The sequence below is a fragment of the Triticum urartu genome, chromosome 6A, assembly GCF_056163025.1.
Source record: "Triticum urartu cultivar PI428250 chromosome 6A, HENAU_Tu73, whole genome shotgun sequence".
Lineage (NCBI taxonomy): Eukaryota > Viridiplantae > Streptophyta > Magnoliopsida > Poales > Poaceae > Triticum > Triticum urartu.
In genome coordinates this window covers 577,792,946-577,818,120 of record NC_141878.1, presented here as the reverse complement: position 1 = coordinate 577,818,120, position 25,175 = coordinate 577,792,946, and the positions used below count along the sequence as shown (strand labels likewise).

The following is a 25,175-nucleotide window of genomic DNA, read 5'->3' as shown; positions in this document are numbered from 1 at the left end:
CCTTCAAGCTAACCCGTCGCGATGGCTCCACGACTAAGTCCTTTCTCTAGGACATCTGCCGTGACAAAACCACGACAGCTGGCATTTTGCCAAATCTAGCAGAGAGAACAACAAGAAGGGGTCGAAGGGCCATTCCTGATGATGTGTCAGATGATGAAATTGTTTTGGCACAACAAGATGATGGCCAAGGTACACAGGAGGAGGTTCAGGTCACACAAGAGGATGGTCAACTTACACAGGAGGAGGTCCATGTTGATGGCCAAGTTACACATGAGGAGGCCCATGTTGATGGCCATGATACACATGAGGAGGTCATTGTCACACAAGATGATGAGGTCATTGTCACACAAGATGATGGAGCAGATGCACCAGTTGTTTTTCAAGCAAATTCTCCACTTTTGTCCCTTAATTTTGACCTCTTTTGTCCAGTCATTTTTGTTGTACTGATGTTTTCATGTGATGTTTGTTTTGTACAGGTGCGGGACTTTGGATTTACAATGATTCATAGGATGCAACAATCCAAACCTGTTCCTAGAGAAGAACCTGAAATCATTTTGCCAGATTCCTCATTCATCTCAAATGTAGCCAATTATCACACTGCAGCACAGACAACAACAGCTACAAATGAAGGCAACCTGAACATGAAGTTGTTGAAGATGAAGAGAGACAAAGAAAGACAGATGGCAGCCAGGAGAGATGCAGCACTTGAGGCCATGAATGAGATGGCAGAGAAGAAAGCAGAGGAGGCAGAAGCAAAAAGGCAAGAAATTGCAAGGAGGAAAGCAGAGTCTTCACAAAGAAAAAGAGCAGCACAAGAGAAGAAAGTTTTGGAATTTGCAGCAAGGAAGGAAGCTGCAGCAGCAAGAAAAGCTGCATTGCAAGAAGAGAAGGACGCCAGAGCCCTTGAAGCAATGGCAGCTAAAGCAGAGGCAGCACTGAAGAGAAAAGAAGATCAAGAAGCAAAGAGAGCTATGGCAGCACTGAAGAGAAAATAAGATCAAGAAGTAAAGAAGATACAGCAAGAAGAGGCCAAGAGATTAAGAGCTGAGCAGAGGAAACAGGCAGGACCAAGTGGACATGTGCCCAAGAAGCCGAAGAGAGTGAACATGTTTGATGAGTTTAGATGATTCAGTGCTTTTGCACTTGTAATTTTTTTGGCAAAAAACTTAAATGAGACTCTTTGAAACTGTTGGAGTTGGGATGATTCAGTGCTTTTGCACTTGTAATATTTTGGCAAAAACTACAATGAGACTCTTTGAACTGTTGGAAATGTGAAGATTCAGTGGCTTCATACTGCCATTCAAAATGAAAACTGTTGGAGTTCAAAATGAAAAGAAATCCCAAATGAAAACTGTTGGAGTTCAGTAGCTTTATTATTCAGTTAGAGTTCATTGATTTATTCACTGTTGGAGTATAGATAATTAACTGCATAAAAATTTAAAAATTAATACAAAAAAGGTTGGCCTGCATGTCGAACCCAGGACCTGTGGTGTGATAAATAGGGTGCAATGCCAGTGTGATAGGAACGGTGCTTTCCTCAAGTGTTACTTGACAACCTACTTATTATATTTCCACTCCCCTCCAACCTACTTAACTGGATTTTTACAGTTCACTGAATTCAAAGTTATCTGAATTTTTACAGTTGACCGAATGTAGTTTGCAAAGATATCTGAATTTTTACAGTTGACCGAATGTAGTTTGCAAAGATATCTGAATTTAGTTTGAAAAGCTAACAGATTTTTTACAGTTGTCTGAATTTAGTTTGAAAAGCTAACTGATTTGATTATAGTTAACTGAATCTTAACAGTTGTCTGTATTTAGTTAAGACATAATTCAGTTAAGACATAATTCAGTTAAGACAAAGATTCAGACAAAAATTCAGTTAAGATTCAAAACCTTAGCAGCTACTTCTTTTGGAATTATTGCCTTATATAGCAACAAGAGAATTTTGGATTGTTGCCTTATATAGCAACAAGACTGCATCAACACCATTACATACCAACAAAACACTTTTGGATTACTGCCACTTTTGCATCAACACAGTTCAGCACATATATAGCATCACATCCAGTTCAACACTTAGGCCTCCTTTGGTTTAGAGGAATTTCATAGGAATTCCAGAGGATAGGATTCTTATAGGATTTTTTCCTTTAGAGCCCTTTGGTTCATAGGAATGGATTCCTATTCCTACATAGGATTGGTTCCTATCCTCCACATTTCATAGGGAAATAAAAAAGAGCCTAGACTCAATGGAAAAATTCCTTTGGTGTCAATCAAATGACATCTTATTTCCTATTCCTACTCATAGGATTTGAGATACATGTCATCTCATTTCCTACAAGATTCCTATTCCTATGATAATCCTATCCTATCAACCAAAAGAGGCCTTATATAGCATCAACAACCAGTTCAACAGAGTTCAACAGATAGAAATTACAAATAACTTATGTGCTTAATATACAAGCACACCTAACAAACTAATATTTTATAACTTATATGCTGAAAATCTGTATATTTCAGCATACCTGACTACTGCAACTGCATCTTCTTCATGCCTTCTACTGCAACTGCATCATATTCAGTTCTTCAACTTCTGGAGGCGCTCCGAGCGACGAACCTCCATGTCAGCTGCCACCTTCCTCTTCTTCTTCCTCTCTGGTCGTGCTGCGACGTCCTATGCTTGCAGGGCCAAGACCACCTCCACCTCCTGCTTGACGATGTCAGGAACATTGGGAAGCAGCTCGATGTCAATGGGGCGATGCTTGTCACCCTCCCTGGCGACCGGCGCCACCATGTGGACCTCCGGCTCGGGGACGACGGGCGCCGCCACATTGACCTCCGGCTCGTCGTCAGAGAGCAAAATCACCTCCGGCTCCTCCCAGCCAGTCGACCAGGACGAGTCGGCGGCGTAGCCAGAGTCGTCATCGGAGCCGGAGTCGTACTCTGAGTCGGATGAGATGTACTCGGAGACATCGTCGCGCCCGAGGTAGTCGGGCTGGTAGTGGTCCCAGTAGGCAGTGTTGACAGGTGCGGGGACGGCCAGGTCGACATTGTGGCGGACGCGCACCGGATCCGGCTGCCGCGGCGCAGTGGCGGACCGGTACATCCACCACCGGGCTCGTTGCCCCGGGTCGTCGGAGCGCGTCTCCTGCATCGCGAAGCGAAGGACGAATGCATAGTGGATACCGTCGTGGTCGGGGCAGGCGAGGTCCAGCTCGTCGTCGGTCATGACCTTCAAGAGGCCACGCGCATGGTGATTCAGCGTCGAACAGCTGGGAAACCACTTCCCGATCTCCGTCAGGTCCACGCGCATGGCCTTGTCGTCGCCTGCGAGGTCATCGATGACCCTCTTCCAGGCAGGGCAGTTCTCCATGTCCGCGGCGGCGGTGTGGTGGTCGGCAGCGAGGGTTTTCTTGCGTGGGGGTTTGGTGCGGGGTAACCGAGGCGACGCGATGGACTGAGTGGAGAGTGGAGAGTGGAGCGGTGGGTGGGTGGGCTTAAAGAGCAGACAAGGAAACGGAAGAGGCGTGAGCCATTGGGCCACTAGCAACTGCTAAATAGCTACGTTAGTACCTGCCCTTGATCAAAGCACTACTACTTACCACACTGGCATTGCCACCAATGTTCAATACCACAGGTCCTAGGTTTGAGACCTAGGCAAAACTCTTTTTGTGTAATTTTTTCTCTTTAAGAAAAATTTGGTACAGGCATACAAATTCAGTCATATAAAACAGCTACTGCAGACATATAAATTCAGGCAAATTCAGTCATATAAAACAGCAACTGCAGGCATATAAATTCAGGCAAATTCAGTCATATAAGACATAGACAGTTAACTTCATTTTCTTATCTGAACCAACTTCAATTTCTTACTTAACCCACTTCAATTTCCTATCTTAACCCAATTTAGTTAACATTTGACAAAAGTACAACTGACACAAATCCAGGAGGAAAGATACAAAGTGATTTTTTTTACAATGACACAAATTCAATCAAATTCATTCAGCATGCCCTTCAGCTTCCTTATCTTCTCCTTGGTGGCCTCTTTGTGTTTGAATAGGTCACCAATCATGTACTCAAGCTTCCTTTTCTCATGCTTCAAGTCATCCCTCTCTTGAATCACTTGGTCCCTCTCCTGCACTGCTTGGTCCCTCTCTTTCTCTGCTTTAACCCTGAATACCTGATGAATGTTGGTTACTGACTTGTCTGTCATCTTCTTCTTCTCAAGTTCTTCCTTTAGATCAGTCAGAGCAAGTTGTGTGCTGCCTAGTTGGCTCATTGCCTTCTCCTTCTCAGCCACCATCTTAGCAAAATCAAGCTTGAAGTGCCTCAACTCATTCCCCATCTTCTTCTTCTCTTCAAGAACCTTTAAGTTTTCTTCAACACTCACAACATTCTGTCTGAGCCTCTGTTTTTTCTCCTCTTCATACATGGTCCATATACTAGCTAGGCTCATCTTCAGAGCATCAGGCCACTCAGGGTCAACCCACTCAACATATCTGCATTTAGGTACCTCCTAACAATTTAGAACATACAAAAAAGAGATTCAGATAACTGCCAGTATTCAGTACTGTGCATGATGATGGAACTTAAAACATACTAATAAAAATGCAAAAAAATTACTAACCTTCTGTGCACAAGCTAGAAACCTTCTGCCAGTATCAACAGATTCAAATGCCACATGCTTCTCACACAAAGATCCATGCCCACATCTTAAGCTAGGCAGATCTGTAGCCAAGCCACTCCATTCCTCACAGGATATTGTGGCAGGTGGCTAAACAAAAGAGAGACATTTGGAATCAATTGAGAGAGAAACCCTAGCTGAGAAACCCTAGACTGGATTTGTGTGAAATTGAGGAGCACACTAACCTTGCTGGTCACAGAGTCATCTTCAGAAGAACTGGGGAGATCATCCCAGGACACCATGGTTGCTGCTAGCTGAAGATGACAAGGGGATCTGTTGGGGCTATTGCACAGAGGAGAGAAGGGATCTGGTGGTGCACGAAATTGAAGATGAAAGATGAGGAAGAAGAAGGGGATCTGGTGGTGGACTGGTGGTGGACCAAAGCTACATGTACAGGTGCAAGTTGCTGGGTGGGTGTTTGCAGCAGGTGCAAGTACATGCTTGTTTTTGAGTTCAGTTGTGCTGAGATTCACTTACTTCATTTAGTACAGCAATTAGTTTGCAAAGTTAGTTCAGTACAGCAATTAATTTGAAAGCAATGAGGTTAACTTTGCAAACTAAATTCAGTTAACTATAAAAATTCAGTGAACTGCAAACATTCTGTCAGAATTAGTTTAACTACACTTCTGACATGAAATACATCTGTCAGTTTTTTCAAAGCAATTAGGTCTAGCATTTCAAAGCAAGTAGGTTAAGCAGGCTTCACATTACTGACATATTATCCATTACAACAACCATTACAACTAAGCATTACTGAGCAAACAAAAGCAACCATTTTAGTATGCTCAGTTTACACACCTGCACCTACTGAATTAACAACACTTCACTTCTTCATAATTAAGGTGAAACACATCACACAAAGCACTATAACAAAACCAATCATCAGCTTCAGCAGCATCAAAATCTCTCCGCCTAACCCTAAAAGCATAGCAATTTGCTGCTTGGTAGCATACTTATTCTCACTGGAGCTGCCATAATTATCTCTTCCAGCCCTGCCACTCCCAGCCATGACCCTTGCAGCTGTGCCTCTGCCTGCCATTGATTCAGTCCTCTGCCTCTCAAGCTCTTCCCTCTTGTCCTCAACAGCACCAATTACATCTACAACAGCATCACCAACCAGACGCCTTGTTTCAACCAGATGCTGCACATACTCAAGCTCCCAGTGCCAGAAATCACAAGTGACCTGATTAATTAGTGGCAAAATTAGTTAACCAACTCCAGAAAATTACAGATTTAATGATTCAACTATTGCATTGCTCTAAACTACTACATTAGTTAACCAGCTGCTCTGCTTCATTACTAAAGTGAGCTGACACGGCATGAATCTACTGAACTGGCACTTACATGGTGGTTCACGCACTTGTAGAAGATCCATCCATCGTGCTCATCGGTGCTAGACCGGTAGAACCTTACCTGCTCGCCGCAATCCGGGCACCCGATCAGTGGTACAGCAACGGAGCGGCCACGCAGCGCTGAGCGCATGGAGTTGGAAGACGACATGAAGGAGGAGATAGAGGAGGCGGAGGAGGGCGTCGGCAATGGCTGCGGCGGCGGAAGGCGACGACGGCGGCGCGGACGGGAGTTGGCTAGGGTTCGGAGGAGAGGAAGCGGAGAGCGAGAGGATAAGGCAAGGCGACCAGGTGGGTTGCGGGAGGGAGGAGACAGGAGCGACCCGGTGCGGTCCGACCAGGTGCGCGCATTTGCAAAAAAAAACCTCCGGCCATCTAGTATTAACGCCCCCCCCCCCCGACAGGTGCTGCACAAGTGGCGGTCAAAGCACGGCTGGCAACGGCTGACTCGGCCAAGTCAGCAAATACGTAGCTCCAATCGTATATACGGACCAAAGTGAACCCCCTACGCAAGTAGATGGACTGTATTTCGGGTATTTTGAAGTAGTGGTACTTAAGTGTCAGCCGGCTCAAGTTTTGTGACCTACAGTGAATTTTTCTCTTGTCGAATCCACCTGGGGACGCCTATCGACACCGTCCATCGCATCCTTGAGTACCGACGTCGAGGTATCTGACCCCACTGCATAGCTCGCCACCGTCCGACCCAGGGACGTCGTCCCACCTTGGCCGATGTCAAGGCTTCCGTCTCCATGGTGTCGCTCGCCGCCATGCAGACGGACGCCGGGGAGTCCGCGCTCTACGTCGCAGTGGGTGCGCTGGTGAGCTACTATTTTCAATCAATTATTTCCGCTGATTATTAGAACTTTTGAGTGCAGTGTGGTGAAGATTCGAGCCAAGATGCCTTCTTCTCAGCTCGGTAGATCAGGTCGAATCCCGATAGTATAATCTGCGAAGCATAATGACCATGACAGGTGCAAGCTGATTTGTCATGATACACTACCAAACAAGATTATATTTGCATCGAGACTGTCTTTAGACAATCTAGCAACAAAAAGGAACAAATGGAAACGGACCTTGGAACTGGATAGTTGTGACCAGGGATGAAAATGGAACGGAAACAGAAGGAACTGAGTGCTACCACATTTGTTTCCATATATTTTTACAGAAGCGGAAGCGAATATAGAAACCCCGGAAATGAATACGGAAACAGATACTGCCGGAAACGAACAGGGAACGAATACAAAGCAAACACGGAAACAGAAGTGGGTGTTACCTGGAACTTAAACACCCCTTTAATCATAGAGAAATACACATAAAAACAAACAAATTTAGTAAGTTGTTAACATGGCTACAAAATAATATCATTATGTTAGCAACTTAGTGTAGTGTTGTAGTAGTACTGGACAATTGCGTATAGGGTCAAGATGAGTACATATATGGTAGTACAAGTTGGGCCTCCGGTCCATTCTACTAATTGTGTCATTGTGTGTTGTTTGATGGTTGGGCTACAAAGCAGTTATAGGTCTATAGTAAAAAACGGAAATTTCATATTCACAGAAATGAAAAGTTGCGTTTCCATGCTTGTTCCATCGGAAAACACCGTTCCGTTTTTGTTTCCGTTTCCGCGTAACAAATACCATTTCCACTTTCGTTTTGCAAATTTCCATTTTCATTTTCATATTTCCTCTCTGTTTCCATTTTTCCTCCGGAAAAGCAGAAAGTTTCCACTCCATTTTCATCCCTAGTTGTAACTATGCATGACCCCTCACAAAAAGGAACAGAAGGAACAAATAATGTGGTTATTTTTGGTAATAATCGAAAGGAAATCAAAAAAGTACTATGTATATGTTGTAACTGGAACTAGATCCTCTAATATCCTCAAGGGTTTGGCTTTCTAATATCTTTTTTGAATTATTAAATCATCATGCCGGTGTTGTGTGTTATAAATACAAGATAATTCATTGGATGTGTCATAAAATACAAAATAACATTGGATGCAATCATGCAAATAAAATTTATCATATAATTGATTCCAATTGATAACGTAAACTTCCGCAGCAACGCACGGGGTGCCATCTAGTTTAATAAATTATGCACTCCCTCCATCCAGGTGCATAGGGCATCTAAGAAGTTGCATGCATCGTAACCTAGGCGCGCGGAGATTGGATGAAGGATGTTAAATCAAAAATCAATGATAATAATTACTCTTATTTGGCCCGCTTGAGAAATTGGGAAGAGCCAACCACTACGTTGGTTTTTCATGTCATTAATTCTTTAAGAGCAACATGCAAATCCTATTTAGTGCGTCAGCCAATGAAAGTAATAGTATGTGAAATGAAAATTAATGGTCGTGACGAATGAAGAGCTCCTTTCATGCATGGTGACTTGGAATACTAAATTTTCATTAGACGCCCTATGAACCTTGACGGAGGGAGTAGTACATATATATTATGTACTTGGAAAATAAAGATATGCTAAGGGACACCCATTTTAGCTAGTGGCAATCAGGAGAAGGCAGCTTCCCTCCAGCAGAAGGCGGAAGCTGCCAGATCAATGTAAATGATATTTCTCGTTGTGTATAGGTCTCATCGACAGCATGTCGCTACTAGGCCAGCTCAATACCATAACTGCAAGCAAGTTTTTTTTCCAGTGATTTTTATTTGGGTTTTCACTGATTTGCATCGGTTTTATTCTGCTTTTTTTTCTTTTTTCCTTTTCCTTTTTTCTTTAGTTTTATTTCTTTCTTACTTTCTTCTTTTTAACAGGTTTCCTTCTGCTTTCTTTGGGTAATTTTTTATATTTTATTTTTTGAACACATGTCTACTTTTTTTTTTGACCTTGAAGACTGCAGGGCTTACACCCCATAGCATTTTATTAAATAAAAAAGCAGGAACAAAACAATGCTTCCTCAAGGTGAGGAAAGAAAAAAAGAAAAACAGGAACCTAAAGAAGGCTATACAAGGGAGGGAAGTACTCTACCTACTAATTACAATGTTACATATACATCAATGTCTACTTTTGTTCATACACAATGTACATTTTACATATACATCAAAACTTTTTTTATACACATTAAAAAAAATCAACCTTGGGGGCCGGTGGGTGCGTCTTCAACTCAGTGGGAGTATCATTTAATAAATTAAGTAGTACATATATATTGCGTACTTGGAAATAAAAAATATTCTAACGGGACGCCTATTTTAGCTAGTGCCCATCAGGAGAAGGCAGCTTCCCTCCTGCAGGGGGCCGGAAGCTGCCAGACCAATGTAAATGATATTTCTCGCTGTGTATTGATCTCGCCGACAGCAAGGCGCTACTGGGCCAGCCGAATATTGTAGTTGCGAGCAAGTTTTTGTAGTGATTTTTATTGGGTTTTCCCTGTTTTGCTTCGGTTTTCTTCTGTTTTTTTCCTTTTGCTTCGATTTTCTTCTCGGTTTTTTCCTTTTTATTTTTCTTGATTTTCTTTCTTCTTTTTAACAGTTTTCCTTCTGCTTTCTTCTGGTGGTTTTCTATTTTTATTTTTTGAACACATGTCTAATTTTTTTCATACACATTATACATTTTTCATATACATCAAATTTATTTTTATACACATAATGTTTTTTCAAATATATGATTTGATGTGTACTCCCTCCGTAAAAAATATAAGTAGCGATCTAAGCGCTCTTATATTTTTTACGGAGGGGGTACTTTTTTTCATACTAATTGTACATTTTTACTATACATCTAAACCATGTTTTACATCATTTAACATTTTCCAAATACATGATTAAAATTTTCTCAAATACATATTTTGAACATTTATCTGAATATGTGTTAAATGTTGTTAAAATACACATTGCATCGTTTTTAAGAATAAGACGAAACATTTATGTTAAAACTACGTGAACATTTTAAAAAATATTAATATTAGTTATTAAAATGTCAGAAACATATTTTTGAAACATGCGAACATTTTTAAATATAATGTATATTTTATTGAATGATATGAAACATTACACAAACATTTTTTATAATTTCTAACATTTTAAAATGGCAGGTATATACTTTTTAAACGGGTGAACAATTTTTATAAAGTCACATACATATTTGAGTCGTATAAACATTTTCCAAAAGTAGAGCAATCATTTTTTACACTGGATGAACATTCTTCTAGGGAGGAGCACTTTCAAAATAATAACTAAATCATTTTTTAATAATATACATTATGTATTTAGTATTTTTAGAATATGAACAAAGTAATAATAATAAACACGTCTGTGACGCTGCGTGATGAAATCACACTAATGAACCGGCAAACTATTTGCTCCCTGTAGGCGAGCTCGGTTTCCATCTTCCTAAAAACGAGACATAGACTTGCCAGCCTGATCTATGTCATGCATGTATTCACGTGTGTCGAGACGGGAGGATTGGGCATGGGAACGTTGACATAGGGTCTTATTTTGTGGCGTGATTTTGGAGGCCCGTTATGGTACTTCCGAGGAGCACATCCGCTACAACTGTTTTCTGTTTGGAAAATTTCTCTTGGTTATTTCAGTTGCATTTCTCTTTTGTTAATGAAGATTCTCTTCTGTTCTCACGAAAAACATTATTTTCTAATGGAATTAATTTTCATTTTTGTTGTTACATCCAAAAGATTTTACACATTTGTGTCCAACTTTAAAATGAGTCCCCACCAAACACTGGAACAATCTATGAATTAAAAGCCCTAGCAATTTTTTTTTTGCCTACAAGCTAAAAGTGTATGTACTACCGTCTTCAAGATCAAGCATGTCCTGCAGTTTGAACTTATAATTCACAATTTCACATCACGTTGTCGCTCTCTGCCAACCAAGCTTTGCCCCTCCTCCGGATCAGCAACACCAGCATGGCCCCATGGATGCCTCTGGTACCTTCTCAACGCCTTCAACTTCTCTGCAACTCTCTTCATCGACGGACGCTCCTCCCTGATCATGCTCACACACCGCAATATGAGGTGTGTTACTTCTTCCAATACCTCGGAGGCCATATCCGTTCTCACCTGGTCGTCAAGGAGCTCGTCGTGCTGGCCGGTTTTCACGGCCGTCGTGAATCGGGACACGAGACTCCTGTCCTCCTCTGGCCCGTCAAAGCAGAGCACCTTCTTCCCTGTCAAGAGCTCGAGTAGATCGACGCCAAAGCTATATAAATCATTCTTATCCGTCAGCTGGCATGTCATGAGGTACTCCGGGTCCAGGTACCCACATGTGCCTTGCACCAGTGTTGCAATCTCAGCCTCATCACTTGGTGCTAGCTTTGATGCCCCGAAATCAGAGACTTTGGCAGTGAGGCTGCCGTCGAGCAGGTTGTTGGCCGTCTTGACATCGCCGTGGAGGATTGGGGGCGAGGCTGATGAGTGCATGTACGACAGCGCCTCGGCCGACTCCACCGCTATCCGTAGGCGGGTGTTGAGTACCTTGCTGGTGTCGTGGCCCTCACCACCATGGATGTAGTGGTAGAGAGTGCCGTTGGAGACGTACTCATAGACCAACATCGGCACCTCCACTTCGAGGCAGCAACCGTGCAGCTTGACGACGTTCCGGTGGTTGATCTGAAAGAGGATGAGCATCTCACCTCACGAACTCCTTGGTCTCAGTGGCCTCCATCATCTTAGACTTCTTGATGGCCACTGTGGTTTTGTCCTCCAGAACACCTCTGTACACAATGTCGTGGCCGCCGCGACCGAGGATCTGGTCGGCGGCGAAGTTGTTTGTTGCCTTCTTGAGCTCCTCTTCTGAGAATATTTTGAACCCACCACCGCCTCCCCCGGCAGCGCTACGCATCTGCTGCTGTTGGATGATGCCTCCGTTGTGCTCGAAAAAGCTCTGCTTTGCGTTGATGAGTTTTCTCTTCTGCAGCCCCAATTAGAGCCAAAAGCACATGAACACTGACAAGGACACCCCCGCACTGACTCCTGGATATGCCACCTTGCATACTTGATCATTAGTCTAGATTCCCGGTAAGAACAGTATCTGTAAATTGGATGGACAAAAAGAAATTGCAGGAGGAACCAAGAAGACGACTGAAATGTGTTACCTGTAACGCCCTTCAGAGCTAAGATGAACTTGTCCTTTGGCCGGCAGCCATCCTTCCTGGTGGCATCTCCACTTGTCCCGAGAGGGCACTAGCAAGTGTAGCTTCCCTGCGTGTTTGTGCACATCCCGTAGCACGGGTACTTGGCTTTCAGTTGGCACTCGTCGATGTCTTCAGTGTGCAAAGTAATTTCAACATTTGATCAGGCAAATCGCAAATGTAGTGCGTAACAGAACACAACACTTCAGAATTGTTTCAGGAATCAAGAGGGTGTGCACCTATGCATCCGCCGTCGAGGTAGGGGTTGCCGTCGTAGCTCCTGGAGCAGTTGCACCGGTACCCAGGGCCGTTGTCGGCGTCGAAGCACTTGCTGCGCGCTCCGGCAGGCGAAGTCGGTGGCGTTGCGCCTGGTGGCGCTGCAGTTTCCGACGTTCCGGACGGCCCAGTCGAGCACCACGGGCACGTCGAAGTCGTCGGTGCGGTTGAGGAAGACACGGTCGATGTAGGTGAACCAGCCCACCTCGACGAGGAACACGTAGTGGCAGGACGTGGCGTTGTTGATGAAGGCGGAATTGTCGTCCTGCTGCAGCGGGAAGTTGCCCTGGTGCGGCTCGAAGAAGCTGACCCCAGGCGGTATCGCGCTTTGGCAGCACCTGATGCCGGTGCACTGTTCCGACCAGGATGGCCGGCACACGGACATGCAGCTGATGACGTAGTATCCGGCTGCGTCGACGAAGAAACCGAGGTTAGGGCAGCCGAGCGCCACCAAACGGTTCTCGGTGGACGAGAAGAGGTAGGCGCTGCCGAGGAGAGGCCTGCGACGCGGTTGTAGCGGCCGAAAACGGTCAGGGTGAGGTGCGGTGGGGCGTGGCCGGTGTCGTCGTCGCACTCGAGCTGGAAGCCCCGGAGTCCGTCGTCGCGGTAGCAGCCGGCGCCGATGCCAAAGGGGTGGGGACATAGATTAGGTCCCGGCACCCCGGCAGCCCCACGCGCTGAGCCGACGCCACTGCCAGCAAATGCAACACCGATCAGGAAGTTGGAAACTATGTTCCTTGATTGATGCTCTGGAGTTACAGATTACAACATAAATACAATGAGAGTCTGCCTAACGCCCCTACAATGGTGGCACGCAGGCCAGACGTGGCTAGACTCAGTCATACACATACAAAGGAGGTTACACATTACATGCAATGTACATACGCTAACACCCCCCCCCCCCCCCCCCCTCAGCCGGAACTCCGTTAGGTAGGATGTTGAGGCTGGACCGAAAGTCGAAGAACACCATGGATGGTAACCCCTTTGTGAAGACATCCGCAAACTGAGAACTTGATGGGACGTGTAGAACACGGACCTCGCCGAGAGCCACCCGGTCGCGTACAAAGTGCAGGTCAATCTTGATGTGTTTGGTGCGTTGATGTTGGACCGGGTTACAAGCGAGATACGAGGCACTGATGTTATCACAGTACACGATGGTGGCGCGAGATGGCGGATGCTTGAGCTCGAAGAGAAATTGACGTAGCCAGCAGGATTCAGCCACACAATTGGCGACCCCGCGGTATTCCGCTTCTGCGCTAGAGCGGGAGATGGTGGCTTGTCGCTTCGATGACCACGAGACAAGATTGGAACCGAGGTAAACACAAAACCCAGAAGTGGACTTCCTGGTGTCCGGGCACCCCGCGGTGTCCGGGCACCCCGCCCAATCTGTGTCGGAGTAAGCAATGAGATCGGCGGTGGAGGACTTGTAAAGCTGAAGTCCATAGTGAGAGGTTCCGCGCAAGTAGCGAAGAATCCGCTTCACGAGCTGCATATGAGAGTCGCGAGGTGCATGCATGAATAGACAAGCCTGTTGGACAGCGTAGGCAATGTCGGGACGCGTGAGGGTAAGATATTGCAAGGCACTGGAGAGGCTACGGTATAGCGTGGGGTTGGAGAGAAGCATGCCAGCATGGGAGGACAGTTTGGAGCTGGTGTCAACCGGTGTGGAGACCGGCTAACAGTTGAGCATCTTGGCCCGGTCCAAGATCTCAAGAGTGTACTGTTGTTGGCACAAGAAGAGACCGGACTCGTTGGGAGTGACGTGACGCCCAAGAAGTGGTGGAGAGCACCGAGATCAGTCATAGAGGACTCGTGCTTGAGCGAGGCAATGATGGAGTGGAGTGTAGTGGTGGTGTTTGCTGTTAGAATGATGTCATCGACATAGACTAGCAAGTACGCGATGGAGGCGCCATGGTGCAAGATAAAGAGGGAGGAGTCACTCTTGGAGGCTCGAAAACCAAGAGAGAGAAGATAGGCCTGGAACCAAAGGAACCAAGTGCGTGGAGCCTGTTTAAGGCCATAGAGAGACTTGCGAAGGTGGGGAGGGTAGGTGGGATTTGGTGGGGTCCGTCGCGGGGAGTGGAGCACGAATTAGGGGGCGCAGGTGGATCGGCTGGTGGGGACGGCACCGGATCCGAGGCATGCAAGGGCTGGATAGGATCTGCATGGGGATTTTCTATGGAGGATGGCGGCTCGTGCCAAGATGGGTGCGGCTGGTAAGGGAAGATCGTTTCATCGAAAATAACGTGTCGGGAGACAATGACGCGGCGGGAGGCGAGGTCATAGCATCTGTACCCTTTGTGCTCAAGGGGATAACCGAGAAAAATACAGCGGGTGGAACGTGGGGCGAGCTTGTGGGCGGATGTGGCATAGGTGTTGGGAAAACACAGGCACCCGAAGACGCGCAGATGATCATAAGTGGGATGAATGCCATGTAAGAGAAAATACGGGGTGTGGGAGGCAATGACACGAGAGGGACGCCGGTTTAGTAAATACATGGCCGTGTGGAGGGCTTCGACCCATAAGGGAGGCGTGAGGTTGGCTTGTAGGAGGAGAGTACGAACGATGTCGTTGGTTGTGCGAATAAGGCGCTCGGCCTTACCGTTTTGTGGGGAAGTGTGTGGGCAGGAAAAACGGTAGGCAACGCCGGTGGAAGAAAAGAACGAGCGTAGGGATGCGTTGATGAATTCACCACCGTTGTCACATTGCATGCTTTTGATCACCACATGGAATTGTGTATAGACGAACGCAAAGAAACGGCGGATAACAGTGGATGTGTCGGATTTGTGACGTAAAGGAAATGTCCATGAGTAATGTGTGTAATCATCTAACACAACAAGATAGTATTGAAAGCCTGAAAAGCTTACAACCAGCGAAGTCCATAGATCGCAATGGATTAAATAAAAAGGCGCAAATGTTCTGCTAGTAAAAGAAGGGAAAGGGAGACGTGGTTGACGCCCTAATTGGCAAGCACTGCAGGGAGAGTGGGGCGCTTTATTACAATCAACAAGAAAATCATGTGTGATGGAAGAGAAGCTATGAGCGCCAGGATGCCCAAGTCACCGGGGCCACACGTCCGGAGAAGCAGCGAGGAAGGCCGATGCACGCGCCGGTGTGTTGCCAATGAAGGGGTAAAGATCGCCGGTACTAGCGGAGATCATGAGAACCTTCCGAGTGCGTAGGTCCTTCACAAGAAAAGCACAAGGGAAAAATTCAACAGAGCAAGAGTTGTCAGTAGTGAACTTGCGAACGGAGATAAGGCTAGTAACTACAGTGGGAGAGACGAGAATGTTAGTGAGGCGGAAATCGTGAGGAGGGAGAGTGGTGCAACCGGTGGCCGTGACGAGGAGGTGTTTTCCATTGCCGACAAGAATAGTAGAAGGAACACGCTTTAAAGAAGAACTAGACGTGGTCAAGGTACCTTGGTTGCCGGTGACGTGGGAAGAGGCGCCGCTGTCCATGTACCACTCGGGGGTAGGGTTGGCGGGGAAGCCGAAGTTGCTGTAGGCGGCATTCAGCATGGCGAGGTGCTCCCATTAGGGCTGGGGAGGCGGGTAGTAGGGCGACGGAGGCGGCAGCTGGTACATGTTGTAGGCCTGAGCGTGGGCACCTGGACGGGGGCGAGAACGCCGGCGGCGTTGGAAGGCACCCAACCAGAGCGCGGCGGCGGGAGTGCCATGCCATACGGGGCAAAATACCCGGTGAATGGCGAGGGCAGGGGCGCCGGATGGCCACACCTAGTGGAGTCACCGCGCCCACGGCCGCGGTCACCGCGCCCACGGTCAGATGGGGGCTGCGGCGGGTGAGGAGCCTGTGAGCGATCGGATGACGGCCGGTCGGAGGAGCTGCTGGAGCCGCGATCACCGGCGCCCCGCGAGGAGGGGCCCGAACCGCTGGTGGAGCCGCGATCACCACCGGGAAGAGCAAAGGCGGAGGCGCTCTCTTCAGCAACCCGTTGTGCCTGGGACTCCTCTTCCAGGACCACCCGTGAGAGGACGGTGTCGAACGGGAGGCCCTGGTCACCGAGGACGACGTGGATGGTGTCAAGCCGCTTGTCGAGGCCATGGAGGAACTGGGTGTGAGGTCGGTCTCCGTGACGGCGTGGTCGATGTCCGCAAGGCCGTCGGTGAGGAGCTTCATGCGGCGCGCATACTCAGCCACGGGTAGGTCACCTTGCTTGAGATTTCGATACTGCCGGTTGATGATCATGTACCGGGCATCGCGGTTGACGAGGAAGAAAGCGCGGATCTTCTGCCAGAGGGCGTAGGTGGTGGTGGCGCCGACGACGTGGTCGACCATGGGATCCGCAAGAGTGGCGTAGATCCACAGAGCAACATGAGCATCGAGCTCGTGGTAGGAGGCATCGGCGTTGGGGGGGGGGGAGCGGGTGCTCGATGAGGAAGAGAACTCCATAGCGAACCAGGACCATGAGGAAGAATGACTTCCACTTGTGATAGTTGTGATCAGCAGGATTAAGGAGAAACTTGATATGGTTGGTGATGTGGTTAGAGAAGATTGGGTGGCGTGGTGCGGGCGGCGGCGGCGCTGGTGGAGCCGAGGAAAAGATGGGGGCGAAACGAGATCCAGAGTTGCCGGCGGTGCCGTGGGAGAGGGAGGGGGTGGTCCCGAAAACAAAGGGCGGCGAGGCTGTCATGGAGGAAGCCGATGCGGAGGGGGCTGTAGGCGCCGTGGAGGAGAAGGAGGGCGGCGATGTGCCGGAGGTGGGGACGGCGAAGGAGGAAGAAGAGTCGTCCGCAGCCATATCCCTGGATATCTGATACCAAGTTGGAAACTATGTTCCTTGATTGATGCTCTGGAGTTACAGATTACAACATAAATACAATGAGATCTGCCCAACGCCTCTACAATGGTGACACGCAAGCCAGACGTGGCTAGACTCAGTCATACACGTACAAAGGAGGTTACACATTACATGCAATGTACATACGCTAACACAGGAGAAGCAGCACATGTTCTTCTCTAGTTGGTTGCTCTGCTCCGATATATATATATATATATATATATATACGATGGAGATGGACCGATGGTGGATGTGACTATGATTTGCGATTAGCCGCATGACCACCAGTCTTGCCAATAGGAGTAATTAACTACTCCCTCGCTTACAAAATATAAATCCTTGTAGAGATTTAAATATTGGAAATTGGCAATGTCTCCTAGGTGCATATACACCCATTGTCTAAATACACATTTTGAAAAGTTGAAAAATTCCGAACAAAAATCCTGCGTGTATATCTATACATATATGCGTGCACAAAGTTTTCGGTGAAAAACGAGGTTTTCTGTGGCTTGTGTAAAAAAGACAATTTCTAAGGCTTCATTACGACTATTCATTTTGCATTTCTTTATCTTTTTTACAAAAGCCACATAAAATGTCGTTTTTCATCGAAAGTTTGTGCATCCACATAGAATGTCTGGATATACCCGTGGGATTTTTGTTCCGAATTTTTTAACTTTTTAAAATGTGTATTTAGACAATGGATGCATATGCACCTAGGAGCCAAAACACCATATTATTTGAATATGGACTATATACCGACGAAAACGAGTGAATCTACACTCTAAAATATGTCTGTATACATCTGTATGTAGTCCATGTTAAAATTTCTAGAAAGACTTATATTTAGAATGGAGTATACTCCGAGTGCGACGTTTCACTGTCCAGACTCATCTGCATCCGGTTAGGAAAAAAATCACAAAGAATTCAAAAAAATTGAATGGTAGAAAATTTATTGCGCGAGGTCAGCTCCAATTTTTGGATCGTTTGGACATCTGAGTAGCTCTCAAAAAAAAAAGGCAAATCGGGTCAGAATAGTGCATGAACAGTAATCTTTTTTTACAGACCTTGAATTTGTCTTTTTTGTCGAGAGTTGCTCAGATATACAAATGATTTGAAAATTAGAGCGGGTCCCACGCATTAAATTATCTACCATGCAATATTTTTTAGTTTCCTAGTATTTATTTTGTTTTTTTCTTCAACGAAGGTGCAGATGAGCCTAGGCTGAGAAGTGGTCTCCTATTCATCTTAATTATCGCTGATTTAGTATAATTTTATATTAAAGGTACACTAAAGTAACCTTAAAAGGTGATATTCTTGATAAAAGTATCACTTTAGCTATATGTGAGTTGGCTGAAAATTAATTTTGGGTCAGTCAATTTTTGGGCCATAGATTACTGCGTTAAGATTCGTGTTGTTTTTTTCAGGGTTAATCTGTGTGTTTGTGTTGACCTTTTTATTTTTGACTGAGTACAGATTTGGGTCAGTCAATTCTTTAATGGGCGGAAGCCCATTCCAGTGCTCAGCCTTCTTATATCTCCTTTGTTTTTTTTTCTGTTTTTATGTGTTTTTCCTTTTCTTTATTAATTGGGTTTTATTTTTTATTTTGTCGGTATTTATGGGATGCTTGGTGAGTGTAAATATAAACACACAAATACTACATAATATGTGCTAAAATTTTACTATTATATGATTATTCTTTGCATACTACAAAAAGTGCAATTTTGGTGTAAGTTTTTATTTATTTTATTTTATTTCTTATTAAAGGAAATACCAACACGACTAGTTCATTCTCTTTTAGAAACTTTATTATTTTTATATTGTTTTAGTTTTTATTTCACTTTCACTTTACTTTAAGGTAATACCAATGTCACTAATTCATTTGCTCTTAGTTTTGTTTTGCAAAAATTCAACTTTTATATGCTTATTCTTGCGTGTTTTTAAAAATCACAACTTTTATGCATATTTTGTGCAAATTATGTCACTGTTTGTTTCAAATTTTGTTTCCCTTTTTCTTTCTTCATAATTGCTAATACCAATGCCACTAATTTATTCTTCGTTAGGAAATTTAACTATTTTGAGTTTGTTATATTTATTCATTTTTCTTTCTTCTTAAAGGGTAATACCAATGTTAGCATGTCACTAATTCATTACTTCTTAGTAAACATGTTTTTTTTGCGAATTACACTATTATATGCTTATTCTTGCATATTATTAAAAAATGCAACTTTTTGGTAAATTGCGTGCAAATTTTATAATTATTTTATTTATTTATTTTCACTTTCTTTGTTCTAAAAGAGTAATATCAATGCCACTAATTCATTCCTTCTTAGAAATGCATTTTTTTGTGCAAGTAAAGTAAAAGTCCTAAATAATATGTGTGTAAATTATAGTATGCGAAAATTGCACTATTATATGCTTATTCTTTGCATATTTCAAAAATTGCAATTTATTGCAAAGTTGTGTGCAAGTTTTTAAATGTTTTTCTTTTTCATTTTATTTCTTCTTAAAGGGTTTCATTCTTTTCAGAAAATTTATTATTTTTATTTTATTTTAGTATATTTGTTTTCTTTCTTCTGAATGTGTAATACCAATGCCATGAATTTATTCCTCCATAGAACACATTTTATTTATTTTGTTTTAGCTTTTAGTTCATTTTTTATTTTTTATTTTACTTTTGTAGGGGTAATACCGATGTCAATAATCCATTACTTTTTAGAAAGCACCTTTTTGCAAAAAAAAATCACTAGTATATGCTTATTTAGCCAAGTAACGAACTAGCCCGACTCAATTTGCCTATCAGGCCTGCATGTGGTTGGCTTGCATGATCGATTCACAACCAAGCATCCAATGCGTCATGGACTAATAAAAATGAACTGATCCAAATTAATGTAAATCAATTCTGATAGAAAATCGACTTGCCCAAAAAGTATACTAAAATGGCGACAAGTAATTTAGATGAGATGGAGTAGCATTATTGGAAGAAGGAAGGAGGGAGATGCATGAACTGGGAGAAAGCAGCAATGTTGAGGAAAGCGGGTTCGACTTGGCTGCTCTTCCATGGCGTGCTCGCGGAAAGTAGTCAAGTGGATCAATATTCAATTGCATATTGCCATTTAGCCATGTCACCATGTCTAAAACATCTGCTTACTAATGTTCAGCTTGACAAGATTGTCATAGTTCAACATTTTCTTTTTGTCTTTAGCGTGTTCGCTAAACAATAGAAAATCTTGAAAAAGTGACCAATGAACAATGCAAGTTACTGTAATAACCTACAATGTTTCTTAGTTGAAAAACAAAGAAACCCTGAATATTTCTACAACGTACTTATCTAACCTTCGTAGAGGTATATATAGAGTACAATGGTGGAAGAGACTTGGAGTACAAGAAAAGTAATGTATGATTTAAACCAATACTATCCCTATCTTTCCTTACCTCAAACCAAACTCAATTGTACTTCTGACACCCTCCCTTGGTCGTAGCTTGACAAGATTGTGAGTGAATTTGAAGTCTTGCGCTTCTGTCATATTCTCCGCTTCACCATCATCAATTATGCCTCTAATGTCTGATGGGTCGGCACCTAGGACGGTGATTGTGACCCCTTCTAGTGCCTTCCTTGTCTTCTCCTCTGTGCCCCCCTCCCCGCCAGTCACAGGGGAGTTGCGTGGATGCTGTTGACTTGAGTTGTTGACGATGTGTAGCTATAGACATAGTCCTTGATGTCGATGTCGAGCTATCTGGTCATGACGATGTAGCCGCGATCGATGATGTAGTTGCCATGGACGAAGTCACACAAAGCCCGAGGCACAAAAAATGTGCTATGAGGGAGTTGTAGTCGTGGATGGTGCACCTTGCAGATCTCAGATGGTGTTGTCGTCATGGACTATGCACCTTGTAGATATCAGAGGGTGGCGTCGTCGATGAATCCATCAATTTTGCCAACACTGGGGAAAACCCAGGAAGCACACATCGGTTTTTCCAGGACATTGTTGCCATGTAGGGGTCATCACTATAGTGATGTCGTGTCGATGCATACATGGATGACGTGGTCGATGATGTTGTTGTGTCGCAGTATTTGCCGTCATCGATGGCGTGCCATGCAGAAAAGTATGTCAGAGGACGCTAGAGATGTCCATCTTGTGGACGAGGCAACAATTTTGTGTCAACAAAGATGTTGGTGAATACCATGTTGATGAAGACCTTCGTGATGAAGTGTAGTGATGGTGTTGCAGCGGCATGTTGACGACAAGGCGTCACTTGAAGGCGTCCCTTATGGTGAGCTACGAGTTGGAGATGGGGCACTTCGTTTGCGTGCTGCGTGGGTCTACTCATTGTCTTTAGTCTAAATCCATCAAATTTTGCAACATATCTTTACACACACATTGATGACTTGCATCAATTCATCCAATATTCCTCATGCATTGCATGTGAAACTTTTCTTCAAATTCTCAATTGAAAACATTAGTTCATAGATATTGTGATTAATTAACAAAAAACACACATGGATACTAAGCACTTTCAAGACGGTCCTGATTTTTATGGAAGTACATCTTGCGTTATTGTTTTCTTATACCTCTTTTTCATCTATAGAAATATAATACCCTACTCAAACCAACAAGTGGCGTTGCCAAGGCAGCACCTTGTCCAATGGTAACACCTATGTACAAAATATGTAAATGTCTACCCCATAAGTTCCCATTTTTATATATATCATCTAATATATATAGAAAGGTATGTATATAGGCGCCATGTATATATACGCATATTGAGATTATTCTGTTTGGATGAGGTGCACTACATTTTCTCTGGATCATATTTTGTTTCAGAACGCAACAAATAAAGTCCCCGATGATATTGTGGTCTCAACATATTTCTGTATCAAGACACTCGTCAACATCTGCAAGTGAAGCACACTTTGATAAGTTGGGAATTTAGAGGAAAAAACATTCAAGCAAACACACCATATCCCCAGGTAACACTAGAAATGTTATTAAGGATCTGGGGTGAAGAATATGCACCTCAGTCAAATAATCCAGCTAGCCACCCCAACTCAATCACACATTTGAGTCACACATTGCAAAAGGGTCACGAACAACAATAGATGAATCTACAAGCTAAATGTGTATGTACTGCCCTCTTCAACATCAAGCACATCTTGCGGTATAAACTTATAAGTCACATCATGTTGTTGCTCCCTGCCATGCAAGCTTTGCCCCTCCTCTAGATCTCTGGCACCAGCCTGACCCCATGGGTTCTGCTGGTACCTCCTCAACGCCTCTAGCCTCTCGGCAACTTCCTTCATTGTTGGTCGCTCCTCCCCACTCATGCTCACACATCGCATCACAAGATGTGTGGCTTCTTCCAATGCCTTGGGGCCCATCTCCTTCCGCACCCGGCTATCAAGCACCTCGTCGTGTCGGTTGGTTTTCACGGCTATCGTGAATCGGGACACGAGGCTCTTGCCCTGCTCTGGCCCATCGAAGCAGATCACCTTCTTTCCTGTCAGAAGCTCCAACAGAACGACACCAAAGCTATACACGTCACTCTTGTCAGTCAGTTGGCATGTCATGAGGTACTCCGGGTCCAGGTATCCGCAGGTGCCTTGCACCAATGTCGCAATCTCGGCTTCGTCACTAGGCGCCAATTTCGACGCCCCAAAGTCCGCGACTTTGGCGGTGAGGTTGCCGTCGAGCAGGATGTTGGCCGTCTTGACATCGCCGTGAAGGATTGGCGGCGAGGCCGATGAGTGCATATACGATAAAGCCTCTGCCGACTCCGCCGCTATCCGTAGACGGGTATCGAGTGCCGTATTGGATTCGAGGCCCTTGCCGCCATGGATGTAGTGGTAGAGGGTGCCGTTGGAGACGTACTCGTAGACCAGCATTGGCACCTCCACCTCAAGGCAACATCCGTGTAACTTGACGACGTTTCGGTGGTTGATCTGGGAGAGTATGAACATCTCCCTTGCGAACTCCTTGGTCTCAGTTTCCTCCATCATCTTGGACTTCTTTATAGCCACTATAGTACTATCCTCCAGAACACCTCTATACACAATGCCGTGGCCGCCGCGACCGAGGATCTGATCAGCAGCGAAATTGTTGGTCGCCTTCTTGAGCTCCTCTTCTGAGTATATCTTGAACCCACCACCGCCTCCCCCAGCGGCGCCACTGTAGGAACGCATCTGCTCTTGCAGGATGACTCCTCCGTTGTGCTCAAAGAAGCTCTGCTTTGCCTTGATGAGCTTCCGCTTCTGATGTCCTAGGTAGACCCAGAAGCATGTGAATAGTGACAAGAACACACCGACGCTAACTCCTGGATATGACACATCGCATACTCAATTATTAGTTTCGATTCCCGTGGAGAACCAATGATATTTTTGGATAAAATAAATATGTTAATATAAAAAACAAATGAAATATGTGTAATATGTTGCAAGACGACCCAAGATCCGTGTGTGTACCTGTAACGATTTTGAGAGCCAAGGTGAACTTGTCATTTACCCGGCAGCCGTTCTCCCTGTAGGCATCTCCACTCGTACCTGGAGGGCATTGGCAAGTATAGTTTCCCGGCGTGTTTGTGCACTCACCGTAGCACAGGTATTCGTCTTTCCGACGGCACTCGTCGATATCTTCAGTTTGCAGAGCAATTTCAACATCATTTGGTCAGACAAATGATCATCACAAATATAGTGATAGAAGTACAGAACACTACATTACATACAATAAAATGTTGGTGACTCGACCGTGTCAGGAATCAGGATGTGTACCTGCGCATCCCGCCGTCGAGGTAAGGGTTGCCGTCGTAGCCCTTGGGGCAGCTACACCGGTACCCGGGGCCATTGGTGGCGTCGAAGCACCGGCTGCCCGCGCTCTTGCAGGCGAAGTCAGTGGCGTTGCGCCTGGCGGCGCTGCAGTTGCCGACGTTCCGCACGGCCCAGTCGAGCATGAGCGGCACGGCGAAGTCGTCGGTGCGGTTGACGAAACTGTTGGAGGTTTGACCGTCGAACCACTTGGTCTCGACGAGGAACACATAGCGGCACAAGGTGGGGTTGGTGTTGAAGACGACGGTGTCCTGCTGCCCTGGCGAGAAGTTAAAGAGGGCCGACTCCCAGTAGTCGGCGCCGTTGGGTATCGCGCTCTGGCAGCAGCCGACGCCGGTGCACGAGCCCGGCAGGGCGTACTGGGACGGCCGGCACACGGACGTGCAGCCGCTGACGTAGAAGCCCCTGCCGTCGTTGAAGTAGCCGAGGCTGGGGCAGCCGAGCGTGACGAGGCGGTTCTTGGTGGAGGAGAAGAGGTAGGGGGTGCCGGACACGGACATGTACTCCGTAACCCTATCGACGAGTTCCCCCGTGGAGTTGTAGCAGTGGCGCGTGGCCCTGAGGTAGGTCCGGGCCTCGCCTTCGAGGGACAGCGCGGCGAGGTGGTAGCCGTAGCCGACTACGGTGAGGCGCGGAGGCCGGCCGGGGCCGGAGTCATTGCACTCGAGCTGGAAGCCCGGCTGGCCGTCGTCGCGGAAACAGCCGACGCCGATGCCGAAGGGGTAGGGTACGCTGACGTTGCCGCACCTGTCGCGACACTCCGGCTGCGCCACAAGCTGAGCCGAGGCCGCTGCCGCCAGCAAAGGCAGCGCGATGAGCAGCAGCAGTATGGTGATGGTCGCCATGCTTGACATGCTTTCCACTGGTTGGTTGCTCTGCTCCGATATATACACACGCTGATATGATGGGTGGCAGGGTGGGTGCGAATGCGATAATTGTTTAGGATTATAGGAAGAGGGAAAGAAGGAAGGAAAGAAGGAAGGAAGAAGAAGGAAGGGGAGGAGAAAGCAGGCAGATATATTTGACCATGCTCGTTCTCCATGGCCCAACCCAACTTGTCAAGCGGATCGATATTTTTCAATTGCCTGTTGCCAAGCGGATCCATACTCAATTGCACTTGGGCTCATATGACGCCATTTCAAAAATAAATGTGACGTC

General features: G+C 45.6%; 3 protein-coding genes and 2 pseudogenes across 3 annotated transcripts in view; 1 reads left to right on the top strand and 4 right to left on the bottom strand.

The window, feature by feature from the left end:
• The window catches only part of LOC147966580 (uncharacterized), a 36,057-nt gene extending 35,062 nt beyond the window's left edge, over positions 1–995 (top strand). The window contains exons 3-4 of the mRNA XM_087530880.1: positions 79–371; positions 477–995. Of these exons, the coding sequence (XP_087387006.1) occupies positions 79–371; positions 477–995 (812 nt within the window). The remainder of the gene's footprint in view (positions 1–78; positions 372–476) is intronic.
• A 2,993-nt stretch (positions 996–3,988) lies between these two features.
• On the bottom strand, positions 3,989–4,926 carry LOC147966579 (uncharacterized). The gene is made up of 3 exons (XM_087530879.1): positions 4,870–4,926; positions 4,628–4,774; positions 3,989–4,516 (listed from the first exon to the last, which is right to left on the bottom strand). Exons 1-3 carry the CDS (start codon positions 4,924–4,926, stop codon positions 3,989–3,991), a joined length of 732 nt encoding a protein of 243 aa, XP_087387005.1.
• Positions 4,927–10,760: 5,834 nt separating this feature from the next.
• LOC147966578 (wall-associated receptor kinase 5-like) lies at positions 10,761–13,103 on the bottom strand (annotated as a pseudogene).
• A 2,810-nt stretch (positions 13,104–15,913) lies between these two features.
• On the bottom strand, positions 15,914–17,161 carry LOC147966577 (uncharacterized; annotated as a pseudogene).
• Positions 17,162–22,250: 5,089 nt separating this feature from the next.
• Positions 22,251–24,950, bottom strand: LOC125528795 (wall-associated receptor kinase 2-like). Its single transcript, XM_087528959.1, has 3 exons — positions 23,952–24,950; positions 23,658–23,830; positions 22,251–23,509 (listed from the first exon to the last, which is right to left on the bottom strand). The coding sequence occupies exons 1-3, from the start codon at positions 24,869–24,871 to the stop codon at positions 22,305–22,307; spliced, it is 2,298 nt and encodes a 765-aa protein (XP_087385085.1). The 5' UTR covers positions 24,872–24,950; the 3' UTR covers positions 22,251–22,304.
• Between the last annotated feature and the right edge of the window lie 225 nt (positions 24,951–25,175).

Excerpts from the sequence above, each read along its gene's own strand:
- LOC125528795 (XM_087528959.1), bottom strand. The coding sequence starts at position 24,871 with ATGTCAAGCATGGCGACCATCACCATACTGCTGCTGCTCATCGCGCTG. Across the intron at positions 23,831-23,951 it reads ATGCGCAGGTACACATCCTG|TGAAGATATCGACGAGTGCC; the intron begins ATTCCTGACACG and ends TGCTCTGCAAAC. Across the intron at positions 23,510-23,657 it reads GGCTCTCAAAATCGTTACAG|GAGTTAGCGTCGGTGTGTTC; the intron begins GTACACACACGG and ends TGTCATATCCAG.
- LOC147966579 (XM_087530879.1), bottom strand. The coding sequence starts at position 4,926 with ATGGTGTCCTGGGATGATCTCCCCAGTTCTTCTGAAGATGACTCTGTG. Across the intron at positions 4,775-4,869 it reads ATGACTCTGTGACCAGCAAG|CCACCTGCCACAATATCCTG; the intron begins GTTAGTGTGCTC and ends TCTTTTGTTTAG. Across the intron at positions 4,517-4,627 it reads TTCTAGCTTGTGCACAGAAG|GAGGTACCTAAATGCAGATA; the intron begins GTTAGTAATTTT and ends CTAAATTGTTAG.